This window comes from Perognathus longimembris, chromosome 4 (assembly GCF_023159225.1).
Source record: "Perognathus longimembris pacificus isolate PPM17 chromosome 4, ASM2315922v1, whole genome shotgun sequence".
Taxonomy (NCBI): Eukaryota; Metazoa; Chordata; class Mammalia; order Rodentia; family Heteromyidae; genus Perognathus; species Perognathus longimembris.
The window spans coordinates 36255991-36271623 of NC_063164.1; the positions used below are offsets into that span (position 1 = coordinate 36255991).

The 15633-nt window shown below is 40.2% G+C and overlaps 1 protein-coding gene across 1 annotated transcript; it reads left to right on the forward strand.

Annotated features, from left to right (window-relative positions):
* Nucleotides 1-1136: 1136 nt before the first annotated feature.
* On the forward strand, nt 1137-13211 carry Cavin2 (caveolae associated protein 2). Its single transcript, XM_048345060.1, has 2 exons — nt 1137-1906; nt 12072-13211. Exons 1-2 carry the CDS (start codon nt 1424-1426, stop codon nt 12849-12851), a joined length of 1263 nt encoding a protein of 420 aa, XP_048201017.1. The 5' UTR covers nt 1137-1423; the 3' UTR covers nt 12852-13211.
* The last annotated feature ends 2422 nt before the right edge of the window (nt 13212-15633 follow it).

Sequence of the window (15633 nt, forward strand, 5' to 3'; positions counted from 1 at the left end):
CCCTAAGTGGGTTTTGAGGGACCTGATTGAGGAAATTGTGATCCTCTGTAACTGTCTTTAACTCAACTTTTTAACTAGCAAGTATAGTCAGTGAGGGTGGGTTTTGCATCATGTTTTGTGAATATCCTCTGCACAAAGCATAAGACAAGGTTTCAATAACTGAGACAACAAATGAGATGCTGCAGATTGACTGACAAAATAAATGTTGCCACTGAAGAATAGCACCCTTCTTTTAATCATGCTTGATCCAATATGAGCTGGTATTGTTCTCAAATCTCTTCATAGAGGTACTATTGAAAACTTCCTGGTGAAAGCATTTTCAAAGGCATGTAAAGGCCTTTTAAGAATAAGTCCCACATCCCAAGGGCCTGGCTGCGAAGGGCCATATTTGAACACAGGTGTGCCACTTCACTGGGCAGGAATTTGGAAATGTCAAACATTAGAACCACTCCAACTCAGCCTACCTGGTAGTCAGTCACACTTCTGGGTACATGTCAATAAACACCTTGCAAAGATGGAGATCTGAGAAATTCTCTCTGCATAAATTTCAGTTACCTAAGACAAATCAACACTCTGCCTTCTTAAAAGACTTGGGGTCCTTCTTTGGATCATCTCAACAACAACAACACAAAAAAATGTTCCCTCAGAAAGATGCCCATCTCTTATAAAAGAATCCACAACATACAACATTACTTGTTTTAAGATTCCTGAAGTACAGTCTCTTTCAACTTATATGTCATCCTTCTTTGCAAGAGTAATAAGAACTGGACTGTTTTCCCTGACCCTTATCGGATTTACTTCCCTTCCTTTGCAAAGGAGAAACTAAACACCACAAACATGGCTCTACTCCTCCCAGGAGAGCACCCCATGTTCTGCAACCTATCAGTCAGTTCTGGGGCAAATGCAAACAATATTTTCCGTTACAATCACTTGTATCCAGGAAAGAACAAAAAAAAAAAAAAATCAGACAACTCTGTAACATAGCAGCCAGAGAAAAGTTTACAAGCTTTAGCCAATTGGAGGCCCTGGAGCTCTGCCAAGTTAACATGTTTTTCTCCTCCTCTAGATGAAGTCATGATTGAAATATGGCATTGAACTTGTTTTAAAAAGGAAAAGAGAGTAAGGAGGGAGGGGGGAAACCCAAGTAAACCTGCAGCAAAGTGCCCTGGACTGTGGAGAACGTGGTTAGGAAATGAGTGCTTGTTTCTGAACTGAGTGGTTTGGTTCTGCAACCTTCGCCTCCCACTGGGTGGAGTAGAGCCTTTAAGAGCAGCTGGAATGCAGTTCCCCTCATCAGCTTAGACAGCTGAACTTCTGCCACTCCTGGACAGTGGTGCTCAGAGCTCACACCAGCGGGGCCACCTTCTGCCTCACCGCCGCCTCCCTGCTCTCCAGACTAGTAGCTCCAGGCAGAGAAGCAGCCATGGGAGAGGACGCTATACAAGCAGAGAAGTCCCAGCATACGAATGCTGACATGCTCCAAGAAAAGCCATCGAGCCCTAGCCCCATGCCTTCCTCCACGCCAAGCCCCAGCCTGAACCTAGGGAGCACAGACGAGGCCATTCGGGACAACTCCCAGGTAAATGCTGTCACCGTGCACACGCTCCTAGATAAGCTGGTGACCATGCTAGACACCGTGCAGGAGAACCAGCATAAGATGGAGCAGCGGCAGATCAGCCTGGAGGGCTCAGTGAAGGGCATCCAGAACGACCTCACCAAGCTCTCCAAGTACCAGGCCTCCACCAGCAACACCGTGAGCAAGCTGCTGGAGAAGTCTCGCAAAGTCAGTGCCCATACGCGCGCCGTCAAGGAGCGCATGGAGAGACAGTGTGCACAGGTGAAGAGGCTGGAAAACAACCACGCTCAGCTCCTGAGACGCAATCATTTTAAAGTGCTCATCTTCCAGGTCAGTGTCTGCCACTCCCTGTTTTCCTCCTCACCCTTGGGGCTTGGATTCTTCTTCAACATTCATGATCTCACTCCCCTGACTCTCACAGCCAACTTTACATCTGTGCTGCCAGTCAAGGATGGACGGCATCTCTCTCTTTCTCTCTCTCTCTCTCTCTCTCTCTCTCTCCACACACACACACACACACACACACACACACACACACACACACACACACGGCGTTCTCTCTTTCCTGCCTGTAGCAGGCAAGTGTGAAATCCGAAGGCTGCAATGGGAATTTCCCAGGTCCCCTCAGCCCAAACCTGAGGCCCATGCCTGTCCAGTTAGTAGAGTCTGATCATTAGTCAAGGAACATCTGGATGGCCTCCAGACAGGTTGGGGAAAAGTGCAGGTGTTGTACTCACCCCAGTCAAATTATTTGTCTTTCTGCATTAGGAACTTGGGGCTCTGGCTGCAGCTGTTAGCTGGACAGGAAAATTAATTCAGTAGCTGCTTATCAACTTTTTGTAGACATGAGGTAATCAAGTTATTTCTTTGGTTTGGTTTTAACAGAGAAGTCGTCATACTCCTAACCATTAAACTATCAATTTTTATGCCTAACGGTTAAACTATCCCTTTTTACGAAGGCCACTGGTGTTGAGGACTAACCAAAAAGAGAATTTGTTCTGCTCAAAATGAACTAGCTTTCTTCTTTTAAGACACTTTGGGCAAAGCAATTTTGAGCTCTCTTCTAGCAAACGAAACACTAAGAAAATGTAGACCGTAACACTTTACCAACACACTAGATAAGTCTCTGTTCAGAGAGACCACAAACTGTTAAGCTAAAGAAAACCGAGTGTTATCAGTGGCAGTCATAAAGGCTAGTTTTGAATATTTTCTCCTTCAAAAGGTTGCTGTAGAATAAAAAGGCACTTAATTTTCTTAATGCATCAATGATGCAATTAATGTAGCAAGAGGCTATTTGGGGACAGGGAGATTGCGTGGGGCTGTTGTTCTGCCAAGTGGTGGGCATTTGTGAATCCAAGGGCAGCCCTGCCTAGTGCTGGAAGCCCTTCCGCCCGATGGCACCCAGCCAGTTGCAAGCCCAGGAAGCCTTTCCATCCTGCCTTGGGGCTGACTCCTTGTGACCATGTGAATAGAAGAGAATTTCAAAGGCATGGAGGGGAGAGGCTATAACCAACACTTTGATTGTGAAAGCTACACAGGGGGAGCCTTCATCTCCCAAAAGAAATTTAGAAATTGGGATTTTTAAATAAGGAAGCCTTCTTTTTCTAAATGAATCTACTCTGCCAATTCAGAACTTAAGCCTTCCTCTCCCCATAAAAAGGAAGACTCATCTTGCTGCTTTTTTGTCTGCCCTAAATGGCACTTGAGTGTTAGAAAGGTTCAGACCATTGATACCCTCCTATATCTTGCAGGCCTTTGCAGCCAGCAAACCTTTTCAGCTTTCAGTGCAAATGCTTTTTATGTACCTGATGAACTGAAAAAAAGAGATACGGTAAGCCATTCGAGTTCCCTACTTCATTAGCCTAAAAGTTATTAGGAATCTCAACTCTCAAGGCATTTCTAAATTAAATAATGCTCTCCAAACAAAAGCAAGCATGTATAGACCTGTTTAAACCTGAGTCACCAAAGGAAATTTTCCTCCTTCTAGTGTGAATCAGGAAGATTATCTCTCATCTCACCCCATGATGAAGTAGGGAGGGGAGTATTTATCTAGTAAAAGGAAAATCACAATTTGTCAGGATTGGTTTTTGCTTCATTTTTCCACAGATGTTCTACAGATATGGTGGGGGGCAGGGGGCGGGGATAGGCAGAGACTGGGAAGATCTGTGACTAGAAATTCAGAAAACTATGAATCTGGCATTTTAGAAGAAAAAAAAACTGTTTGGGAACTAAAAGGCACATGCTGTTGATGAGGGCCTGACATGCTCACCTGTTTTGTCACATTGGATTGACAGGTGTGAAATTGCTGCCAGAAATGGTAGGAATTCTTCACCTAGTGAAAAAAAAGGGCTGAAACAGAGGTACTGAAGACCAAAGGGAAAGCTAAAAGAACCTAAGGCAATGTGTTCAGCCTCTATTCTGAACCTCTCCCTGCCACCCCCCAACACAATACAAGTAACAGAAAGTTTCTTAGCCATGTAAGAACTTCTATGTGCCTAAAGTGGATTGTAAATCCCAATTCTCAAAATACTGCATGAATAATTATTTAGGGAAACAAATGCAAGTTTGGGCCTCATATGGCCTTGACCTTGTGTAGGAATTGCAATCAGGTCATAATTATATCAATGACAAAATAAAACAATAGTTTGTGTTAAAAAGTCATCCAGTATAGTGACTGTGAAGATAGATTTAGGAGTCACATAGAATGCTGGTTCAAATCCTAGGGTTATCACTTGACAACTGCATGACCTTGGATACCATTTATATCTTATTCCTGTTTCTTCACAAATATATTGAAAATATTAATAAGAGTTTCACATAACCTGAGTACTTTTAGAGCCCTGTGCACATCAGTGAGGCTCTGTCTGTGCATTTTCTCATGTATCCCCAACTTACAGATCAGGATGCTTCCATTCAACTTCCTCAGAAGTTGTTTAGTAACCAAGCAGTGGAACTAGCAGTCAAACTCATGTTTAACTCATGGTCCCAGGACATGTGTTCTTAACCACAAGTACGTCCTCCCTCATATCTCTCTCATATACTGAGATAAAGGGAATAACATGTTTAGAATGGCTAGCTCAGACTGACATGATGTAAATGCTCACTGCATAGAAGCTATTACTAAGTGGGTCTGAAAGGTATTTATTTGCACAGAAAAATGTGGCTTTTGAGCCAACACTGGCTCCACCCTTCTCAGGATCTTCAAACAGCATACTTATGCTTTTCAGTTGGGACATATTAATATACAAACAGACATACATACCACCATCACCAATCAGGTACCAACTGCCACGTCGAAATCAACATCATGAAAGAAAAGGACTTTACCCAAAAGACTATTCTAATAGGCCTGTCTAGTAGCAGGACATCCTTCAGGATGTGGCAGAGGAGACTGAGACCTATAGGAAATATAGGGGGTAGATATATGGTAGGTACCCATTTGTGCAAGTAATTTGTCATTTTCAGTCCACTTTCAGTCCCTCATGCTGCACTTTCCCTTACTAAAATCATTTTTCTAGTTAAAAACAAAGAATTATGTGAAAAGAAAAGGAGAGTGAGAAAAAAAAAAACCCTGATGAGTAAATTTAGTAGTATAGTGTTAAGAGTACATTCTACTTGGTGAAGTCCTATCATGACCTCCAAATGTGCAAGTGATTGGTTGACTGGTTGTTTTACTAGGTGCATTTTTTTCATTCCAAACTTTGCTCTTAATCTTCTTCCTCTTAAAAAGAAAGTCACTTATATACTGAACTATGCAACACTATAAAACATCTAATTCCTTTGCACTTCCTTCATATTGTAGCCAGTAGTATCTAAAACTAGAGAAACATTTCTCTTTTTGATCAACTTAGTTAAACTTGGCAGCTTTCCTTTTAAACTTTGCTGTAATTGCTCAAGAACAATATTTGAATTCAAAATACTATGACCAAAACACTGTGTCCATGTATAAATGACATAAGACTCACAGGCAATGCTGATCAAAAAGGAAATACTAAAGAAATATAAAGATTAATGCTTTGCTGTAAGCATAGCTTTTACTGAAGATAAAACTTGTATTGAAAATCAGTAAATTTGCAGTTAGAAGGAATTTTCTTTGCTGGTGGAAGAGGCTAGAATTCCATAAGTAACTGGCTCTGAGGGGTGTCATGTCTACAAGTTTCTAGTAATGATCATTTGAAAAGGCAGTTTGGGAATAATTTCAAATCCAGGGAACAAAATGAGAGTACTCATGGACAGCTTACACTTTCATCCACATAAAATTGTGAAATTGGGTGAAAAAAGTAGCGGTTAGATATCTTCAGTGGATATGTTTCTGGAGAAAGAAGCCTATAAATGTGCTCAAATATTCACTATTTGGGTTCCTTCGAAGAGGCAAGAATTTCAGAAAGTGGTAAAAGTGAAATATCTTCAAATTGGTTTATAGTTGATTGTTTTAAAGACTGTTCTAAAGACTGCTCTAAAGACTGTTCAGTTAGCATAGACTTGGAAAATGGCAATATAGATAATCAAAGATGCTTTTAAATGACAGTGTGCCATGTTTGTATCACATTGATTAACAGCCCATAATGAGGTATTGGTTTTGTGTAACACAGTGCCCTTTTGGGTTTTTTGAGATGAACAAAATACTAGTTCTTTCTGTTATTCTTTGCCCTTATTGAATGCCAGCACTGCCCTAGGCATGATTAAGTGAATAACTGATTACTGCTGATATTTCTTAGGGAAAAAAATTACTACATTCTCTCATATAGAAAGATTAAAAAGCTAGACTCTTTGTCAGATAAAATCTTCATAAAGGTACCTTTACATGTTTTGTAATCTATATCTTCTTGAACTGAACAAATCAAAACTGTGTTTTAGGGGAACTGAGGTCCCATAGTTTTGAGTCTTTTGTGGGATTTGGAATGAAGGATGCACTACTGAATCATTTAAGCCATTTGTTAATTATGTTTTTGTGCTGTTTAAGTTAATACCACACTTTCAAATATATTAGACCTGAAAATAAACCTTAATAATCATTTAGTTTATTTTACATCAAAGAAGCAGAGTCCCAGAGAAACAAAATGACTGGTAAAGTTTCATATGATTAATAATAGAAATTTTGCAGAATGGAATTGTGAAATGAGTACACACACCAACACAACAATCCCACTGTGGTAAAGTTCATGTTTACTGGGTTTTCTATATCTGCTTTTAAATAATTCAGCATGATTTGTGTTTTTGTTTTGCTTTGCGTTTTTTATGTGTAACAAAGAATACCTAACCAGTGTGATCTTTAAAAAAAAATTGAACCCTTGATAACACTGAAAAATAATGAAACTTTTAAATCCTCCAGAATGTGAAAGACTGCTCAGGGATTATAACTAATGCATTTTATTCTTATGACTTGCTGATTCCACCGACAGCTGCCCTCGGGGTGCAGTTCTAATCAATGGCTTTATCCACTTGGCAATCTATACCTCAGAAACACAAATTGGAAAAAACCATCAATGTGTAAAGGAGACCTATAAATCAGAATGTCAGGTGGGCATAGTTCCATTTTAATAACTAGTATTTACAGATTATTGGATAAAATATTCCTTGGGCACAAATTTATGGCTTTCATATCCCTCCAGGATGCTACCACATCCCTGTAGGGTTAGGACATTCTTTGCTATTTTTGTCTAACAACAGGAATGATAAGTTTGTGGCAGGAAAACAAACTGCTGACTTCTCTCCTTATTCAAGCTTTTAAACAACTGAAGGTTGATTTCCTTTTCAAACAGACATGAGATCTTTCTAGTTTTCCAAGTGTGCATATGTGTGTATGTGTGTGTGTGTGTGTGCAGAAAAGATTGACTATTACATGCTTCAATCCAAGAAGTGCCTAGTATGTTGTCAAGTTTCACTGCATTGATATTTCCATGCACAACTGGGGCTGTTAGTTCACAGGAATCAATATAAATAGCAAACAAGCTGAAGTACAAGGAAAAATGCTACTTCTCAGAAGTTCTTTCCATCCGTTTCTCTTTTATGCCACAAGCAGATCATTCATATATGTTTGAAGTGTGCTGCTTAGTTCTCCCGTCCCTTGAAAAATCTCCTAAGGGTCCTTGTGAAAGGTCAGAACCAGGAATACCTGCATCAGTAGAGGCTCAAGACCTTTCTGGAAACAAAAGACAAATAACCAGCTGTTCCTTGGGGCTTCTACCAGGTAGACCTGCCCAAGGAAAGAAAGCAGCCCATGGGGACTCCCAGTGCCATTTCAAGGAGCCACAAACCCTAAGTAGACAAATGGGTAACTAGAACAGGTAAACAGTGACAGAACTAACAGTGTATATGAATCTTCCCCTTTGAAAGAGTGGTCACAAACATGAAAATAGGAGGCAAAAGGCAAATGTGTCTCTAACCTGTAAGCATGTGAAATATCAGATGCTTCCATGAAGTGGATATGAGAGGGCCACACACAAGAGTGGGCATGCCCAGTGGGACTGGGCTGGGGTGGGGAACGGGTGGGGTGGGGGGGAGGAAGAGAAGGCAGTTACACAGGATCCAGCATCCAAAATTATGTTCAAGTTTCCCTCACCATAACAATTACTTTATGGTCAAGTACCATGTGCATGTCTTGCAAAAAAAAAAAAAACAGTGATTTTGGAAAAGGTCAGTATTTTTCTGTTTCCAAATACACACTTTTTAAGGGTAAGACTCCACATACTTAGACATTCACAAATCCCTGTAGACAAAGAAAGGCCTTCCTTGAAGAGTGCATGCCATAAGATGCCACCAAATAAACCCTGTCCAGTAGACAGAACATAAAATACTGCCTGAGTAATTCAAAGGACAGCAAAAGCATTGCAGTGAGCCAAGAGGACATCTCTCGCTTGTTTCCAGTTGCATACAGATATGTCCAACTCATTCTGGATTATCACTGTTCCTGCTGGGTTGATTTCCATATTTGGCATCAAAGAGCTCTCGTATAAAAATTCCCCTAGAAAACTGTAACTGCTCTGTATATCAGTTTGACAATAAAATTTAAAAAAAAAAATTCGCCTAGAGGTTTACAAAAGAGTTCAGTTGATTTTTTTTCCACCTTCCCTCTGCATCCCCTCATACCCCTATGCAGCTGTATCTACCACTGATCATTCCTGACTTGTTTTCTAATACATGTTCCTCAAAGCTGTCCTCAAAGGGTATGTGATAAGAGAGACAAAAGAATCTCAAGACCCTTTGCTAGTAATAAAATTTCACATATAAGAAAAAACTGAAATAATACTGTGTGAATTCTTTCATAAGTACAGTTAATATATCTACCTGTGGTTTAGTTGAAGAAATAGAAGCTATCCCATTTGCTACTTTCAATTACTCTGAGAGATGATACTATACAAAATGTACTATTATAACCAAGGTTTAATTTTATAGTTTTCTGCCTGAATCCTTGCTTTCTTCACTGAGGACTTTCAATAACATTTCACTAGACTTTTGGTTTCTTCCTTTCCTGCAACCAACATCTGTCAAGGCTTCTTTGTCCATCCCCAGAAGTTTTGCTTGAGTGTTAACTCGAGAGTCTTAAATACCAGACTCCTGACTCTCCACCCACAACACTAATAATCATCCACTGAAAATCCATCCCTTCCTTCGAAAGGAAACCACGATTCCCTTTAGGCTTTGGTTTCTCCAGCAACACTGGCACTCAACAAACCTCTTTCTACTCACAGAATTAAGCCATTCCCTTTGTAGTCCTCAATCCTGCCCAGTAAAACATTGGACCCTACTCTAAACACTTCCAGGGCCTTCTAAGAAAGCCACCTTGTCTCCAGTGTGCTCAGCTGCCAATCAGATGTTGAGATTCAAGTATTCAGACACTGTGGTGAACAGTGCTTTTCTACTTCATCTTTTGTACTGTACCTGACACTTCATGGCTTTCAAACTGGAAGGATGTAAAGTGAGCTTTGGGAAACAGAATATGTAATATCTTCACTCTAACAAGGAATCTATTTAACAAGACTTCCTGCTTTTTATATCTAGCCATGACTCTCTCCTTTATGTCCAATCAATAGATGGAAAGGATCATGTATGAGTGAATAAGGATTCTATAGGAATGAATATAACACAGATAAAGCTATATGTCTTCAAAGAGTTATCATTATTATGAAATCCAGTGATTAAGGATGATTACTCTCTTGGAAGTTTCTCTATAGTACTAAGACTTTGCTAATTTAATCTTTGTATTAAGAAGACCAAACATATACAGTAACAACTGGGCAGCAGTGGCTTCCACCTATAAATTTATCTATGCAAGAGATTGAGATCTGAGTATCATGGTGCTAAGTAAGCACAGACAGACAAATCCTCAAGGCTTTTTTTTATATGCCATTAACCAGCAAAAAGCCTAACATAAAGGTATGGTCAAGTGATAAAGCACCAGTCTTGAGGGAACAGGCCCAGTGAGAGTGCAAGTCCCTGAGTCAAGCTTTTGTGCCAGCACACAAGCTCCATTACCACCACACACATACACACACACACACACACACACACATGCACACACACAATTTCATAGTCTCAGAATAATTTTTGTGTGTATGTTTGTTCTGGGACTTGAACTCAGAGCCTGGACATAGTCCCTGAGCTCTTTCTGTTCAAGGCTACCACTCAACCAACTTGAGTCACAGCTCCACTTCTGGCTTTTTTTTTTTTTTTTTGCTGGTTAATTGAAGATAACAGTCTCTTAGAATTTCATGCCTGAGTTGGTTTCAAGCCATGATCTGCAGATCTCAACCTCTGAGTAATTAAGATCACAGGTGTGAGCCACTGGAACCTGACTTAGAGTATGTTTTTATTATAAACCAATTTTATAGATTGCTTTACTTGATCAAAATTGCAAAATGACAAGGGAACCAGGCTTCAATTGACTAGATGCAGTCATTTTATCAATCTGAAAGGAAACTGAGTAGCTGAAATAAAATCAAGTCCCCTTGATTCCCTGTTTACAAGTGTGGGTTAGAGCTCTGGAGGCCTGGATTCACTTTGGGTTCATTCAGAGTGCTGGTGGCCCTTGGATCACATTTATTTATTTTTTATTTTTTGCCAGTCCTGGGCCCTGGCCTCTTTTTGCTCAAGGCTAGCACTCTGCCACTTGAGCCACAGCGCCACTTCTGGCCATTTTCTATATATGTTGTGCTGGGGTATCAAACCCAGGGCTTCATGTATAGGAGGCAAGCACTCTTGCCACTAGGCCACATTCCCAGTCCCCTGGGAGCAAATTTTGAAAGCTGCTAATCTAGATGAAATCCTCTGGTTCATATTTGGAAGAAATAGAAACCCAAAGAGATTAGGTTATTTGCTGAAGTTTCACAGCCATTTAGTACAGCAAAGACAGAGACTCAGGCCTCCCGCCACATATTCTGACCTATGCTGTATTGTTTTTCAAGTGAAAATGTGATAGCCTCTTGCAGATGAGCTCCACTTATCTACTTGGAAAACAGTATAAACATCTGAAGGGTCCTTAGGGTATGTGATTCAAGTCTATCTTGACTGCAATCTCCCCTCTGAGTAATGCTGCAGCCCCATGCCCTTTGCCCTCTGGTGTGGAGTTCTCAGCCACAGGGGAGTACCATTGTTTGTGGGAGCTGAAGGAGAGGTATGCTAGCAATGGTGAGGAGCAGCAGCTTCTTGTGCCTCTCTCCTCATTCTGAACCAAATGAAGGTGCTGAAGTATCCCTTGCCTAAAGATGCTCACCTTAAGAACAGAGCTTGGGTAAGCTATACCTGAAAGCACACTTTCCCTTACTACTCTAAAAGTGACTCCAGAATCTCAGCTCCCTTGCTAGCATCCACAGAGGCTATCTTGAACCACCAAGTTCCATGAGCAGGCCCCAGGAGCACTAACCTTTGGTTCTCTTATTCTAACATGGTGCTATTCAATGAAAGAAATGTGTGTTTTGGAGCAAATATTAACGTTGACCAAACCTTTCCTTCTAACACTGCCATGGGGAGGAAACTGAATCAAGATGTTGACATGATCTTCTGTACAGAAGATTTCTCAGTTCTTTCCCCTGTCCCCATTCCTATCTTCCCACTTGACCTTCACACTCCTTTGCAATGGAATTCTGTCAGGAGCTTAAGTCCTCTGACTTGGGGTGTGTGTGTGGGGGGGGGGGGGGGGGGAGAGACTCTGTATGCCCAGTATAACTTACTTTAGCTCCTTTATCTAAGCAGCTTCCTGGTGTATCTAAGTCACAGCCCACTTCCCCCTGCCTGCCACTGATAGAGCCCTCACCAGCTGCCCTCATGACATTCCCAGTCGGCAGACCTTGGCCTTATCCAGCCTAAGGGGAATGGCTTTGACCAATTTAGAACAAACACTTCTTTTTCGAGAAAACCGAGCCACACACATTTCCTATCTATCATTTCCACTCCTCCTCCCCCGCCAGAACCCAGACACGCACATTGAAGCTGGCCAGGGCCAACTGTGAAATCGACTAGTAACACAAAAACCTACGTTGTCCATCTTCTTTTTCAGGAAGAAAATGAGATCCCTGCCAACGTGTTTGTAAAAGAGCCGGTTTCCAGCCTGGCGGAAGGAAAGGAGGAGCTAGCAGATGAAAACAAGTCCCTGGAGGAGACACTGCACACCGTGGACCTCTCCTCCGATGATGAATTGGCCCATGAGGAGGAGGCGCCTGAAGACAGCGCAGAGGAGAAGGCCGAGGAAAGTAGGGCAGAGAAAATCAAAAGATCCAGCCTCAGGAAGGTAGATAGCCTCAAGAAAGCATTTTCTCGCCAGAACATCGAGAAAAAGATGAACAAGCTAGGGACAAAGATCGTATCTGTAGAGAGGAGAGAGAAAATTAAGAAATCTCTCACTTCCAATCACCAGAAAACATCCTCAGGGAAAAGCTCCCCCTTCAAGGTTTCCCCCCTCACTTTCGGTAGAAAGAAAGTCAGGGAAGGAGAAAGCCCGGTAGAAAATGACACCAAGTCAGAAGACTTGGCAAGCAACGAGCAGATACCAAATGACCACGACGAGAGCTCATTCACAGAGGGTCTTTCTGAAGCCTCGCTCCACAGCGCCCTGGCAGAGGGGCAGAGCGCTGGAGACCCGGCTAAGGGGAGTAAGTCAGGAACGGACAGCAACGTCAACTTGACGATTATGGAAGATGAAGAAGAGGAATCGGTGGCTTTGGAACAGGCACACAGGGTGCGCTATGAGGGTGGCTATGGCCTAGCTTCTGAGGAGACAGAGCAGTCAGGTGAGGAACCCGTGCAGCCAGCTGTGCTCCAGGTGAACCAGACTGCCTGAGCACAGAGACCGTGTGCCCAGCCCGTGCTTTCCTTCAGGGGGCAAGCCATGGCCTAGAAACAAATTCCTCCCCAAGGCCAGCACTGCCCGCTGGCCCTCTCACTGATCTCTCACGGTAATCACATTCCAAGTAGCAGCACCCTACACACAAGAAATCAAGAGCACTTATGTCAGGGGCTCCACTTTTAATTTGCATCTGATGTTTCTATAGAATTTCTCCCAAATTGCCAGGAGGGAAAAAATGGAGCAGTTGGAAGGCACTGATCCATTTGGCTTAGGAAGAAAATCTAAAGAGCACTTAAGATAGTCGTCATGAAACGATGAAAGTATATATATATATATATATATATATATATATATATATATATGTGTGTGTGTGTGTGTGTGTGTGTGTACACACATATATATGGTCATATATATGATTCCATTCGCTTGCTGAGTACTGTACTCGAATTTAGTGAATTTTACAGTACTCTGTGAACTCTTATTCCCTATGTGTGAGCTATATAATATAAATAAGTATGTAAGCTAAAGGTATAACTACATATTTTACTATTAAAACATCTACAAAAAGTAGAAGAGGATTTCACTCAGTAGAAGCCATTGTTTTGTTGCATAGAAACTAAAAACACTATGATAGCTAATGCTATAAACTTTTGATTGAGTAAAGGCAGGTCTATTAGAACAGAAAAATAAGATGCAAAAATCAACAAATAGGAGAAATGAGAAGCAAAGAACATCAGAGAATGAAGTCAAAAGGAAAATAATAAGTGCTTATAAGTGAAATATTTACAATATTAAGCTAAGCTTGACTATTTTGTTCTTTAAATAACCATAGTAAAGAAGTTCATATATCCTGGAATTGCATGTTTTATCTCTTAACATGTTTATTTTTTACTATATTCAAGTAGGCCTTTTATGGTGTTAAAGCTGCATTGTTCTTAATAAATAAATGCATCACAAAATTTTTCCTTAAGTTCAAAGGGATGTTGTTTTTTTTAAACTAGGATGAACCTAAGTCTTCAAAAAATAATTGATGTTTACTGTCCTCTGCAGAAGTTGTATCACACTGTCCTTCAGTGTTTTCCTAAATTTGAAACAACCTTACACTTCAAATAATCTGAAAGATGCTTACAAAATGTTTTTTAATCTATGTATTTGGGAAGGAAATAATGTCAATTTCTCTTTATTTGTGCATTATGGTAATTTCATCCCAAGTCATATTTTATTTATGCATTAATTTCACAGAATATTAATATTTTTAACTTTTTAAAGCATGCTAGTATTTTATGTTATGTACACATTCAGACAGGGTAAGTTTTACTGCTGCCTAACATATACTAAAGTATTGCTTTTTTTAAAATTATGAAATGCTAATGTTTTCTTAAATTACAGTTTAAAGATAATGAACCCAAAAAGCAAATTCTTTACCCATCATACAAACCATTGCATATAATAATCTTTCAAATAGAAGTAAGCCAAGATGACATTAACAAACTGCTTTGTCTTTAATAAAAGGGAAACATCTAACAAAATATATTGATGGTATAATCTATTCAGCTATGTCCTTATTTTGCAATAATGTAACCCCAGTTATTGGATTGTTGAACTAACAATGGCTGTTCAAGAAGTTAAATAAACCAAGAAATAAAACATATATAACAATGTCAGTATTTTTTGGCAGAACAATTTTTACAACAAGCAGGAAAAATTGATTTTAAACTCTTCCAAATATGGCAATAGTGTTGATTATTTCAGTCTTGATTTACCCTATTAATTCTGCTTTCTTTCCTCCTGATCTCACTTAGAAATCCATCTCTCATTCTTCAATTTTCTTGACATCACCTTGCCAACTGTGGATACTATCTGAATGTATGGCAGCAGCCTGATGAATCTGATAGTTCCATCTGCATTTTTATTATATTGTACCTGACTTTATAATACCTTAAATAGTTCTGCAAACATGAATTTATTGAACTGCACAATCAGTTTATTCACTCAGAAATACCTTTGTCTTCTGCAGTACTGCACACTGAGGGGAAGACTTAATTTCACCACAAGCCCAAAGCTCTTTGGGCTGTTTAACCTTCATGGAGTGACTGTCACTTCTTGTAGCCCAGGAGCTGGAGGATCCACCACTAATGTAATGTTTACATTCCCTTTCCAACACCGCATTGTCTATTTTTTTTTCCTACAAACTAGCTGCTTTGCCAGTGGAAAACTGAATCTTTTTAAGTTTCACTGACAATCACATTTATTCTATGTTCCACATCCGAAGCATTAAAATCCCAAGCAATAAAACAGAGAATTAGGCTAGATAATTGTCGGGAAACACATACTGAAGGGATTAGAGAGAGCAGCAGTTGTGGAGATGGAAGCTATTTATTTTGAATTGTTGTTGAATTATTTGCATACAGAAGAGACTACAAAGTTCCCAAATTAGATATGGCCTCCTCCCAACCATCCAGTAACCCAGACCTAACTGTATGTGCCTGGAGCTCAAGAAATCAACTTGTTTTCCCTAAAGATCAGTTATACATTAATGAGAACTGAGATCATATCTTCAAAATGCAATTCAGGAGTAAGACATGACATGGATCACAAATCACACAAAAAATATAGAAAAATTGTGTTTTTCTACAACTCTTTTAGGAATATATACTATATATATGAATGTTTTCTTCTTTCTACTTAGGAATCCAGTAGATGGCTGAATTAGTGGTTCTTCATTTGCATGAAAATAAAAAACCTTTTTAGAGCAGGTCTATACAATCCAAAGACT

Excerpts from the sequence above, each read along its gene's own strand:
- Cavin2 (XM_048345060.1), top strand. The coding sequence starts at position 1,424 with ATGGGAGAGGACGCTATACAAGCAGAGAAGTCCCAGCATACGAATGCT. Across the intron at positions 1,907-12,071 it reads TTAAAGTGCTCATCTTCCAG|GAAGAAAATGAGATCCCTGC; the intron begins GTCAGTGTCTGC and ends CTTCTTTTTCAG.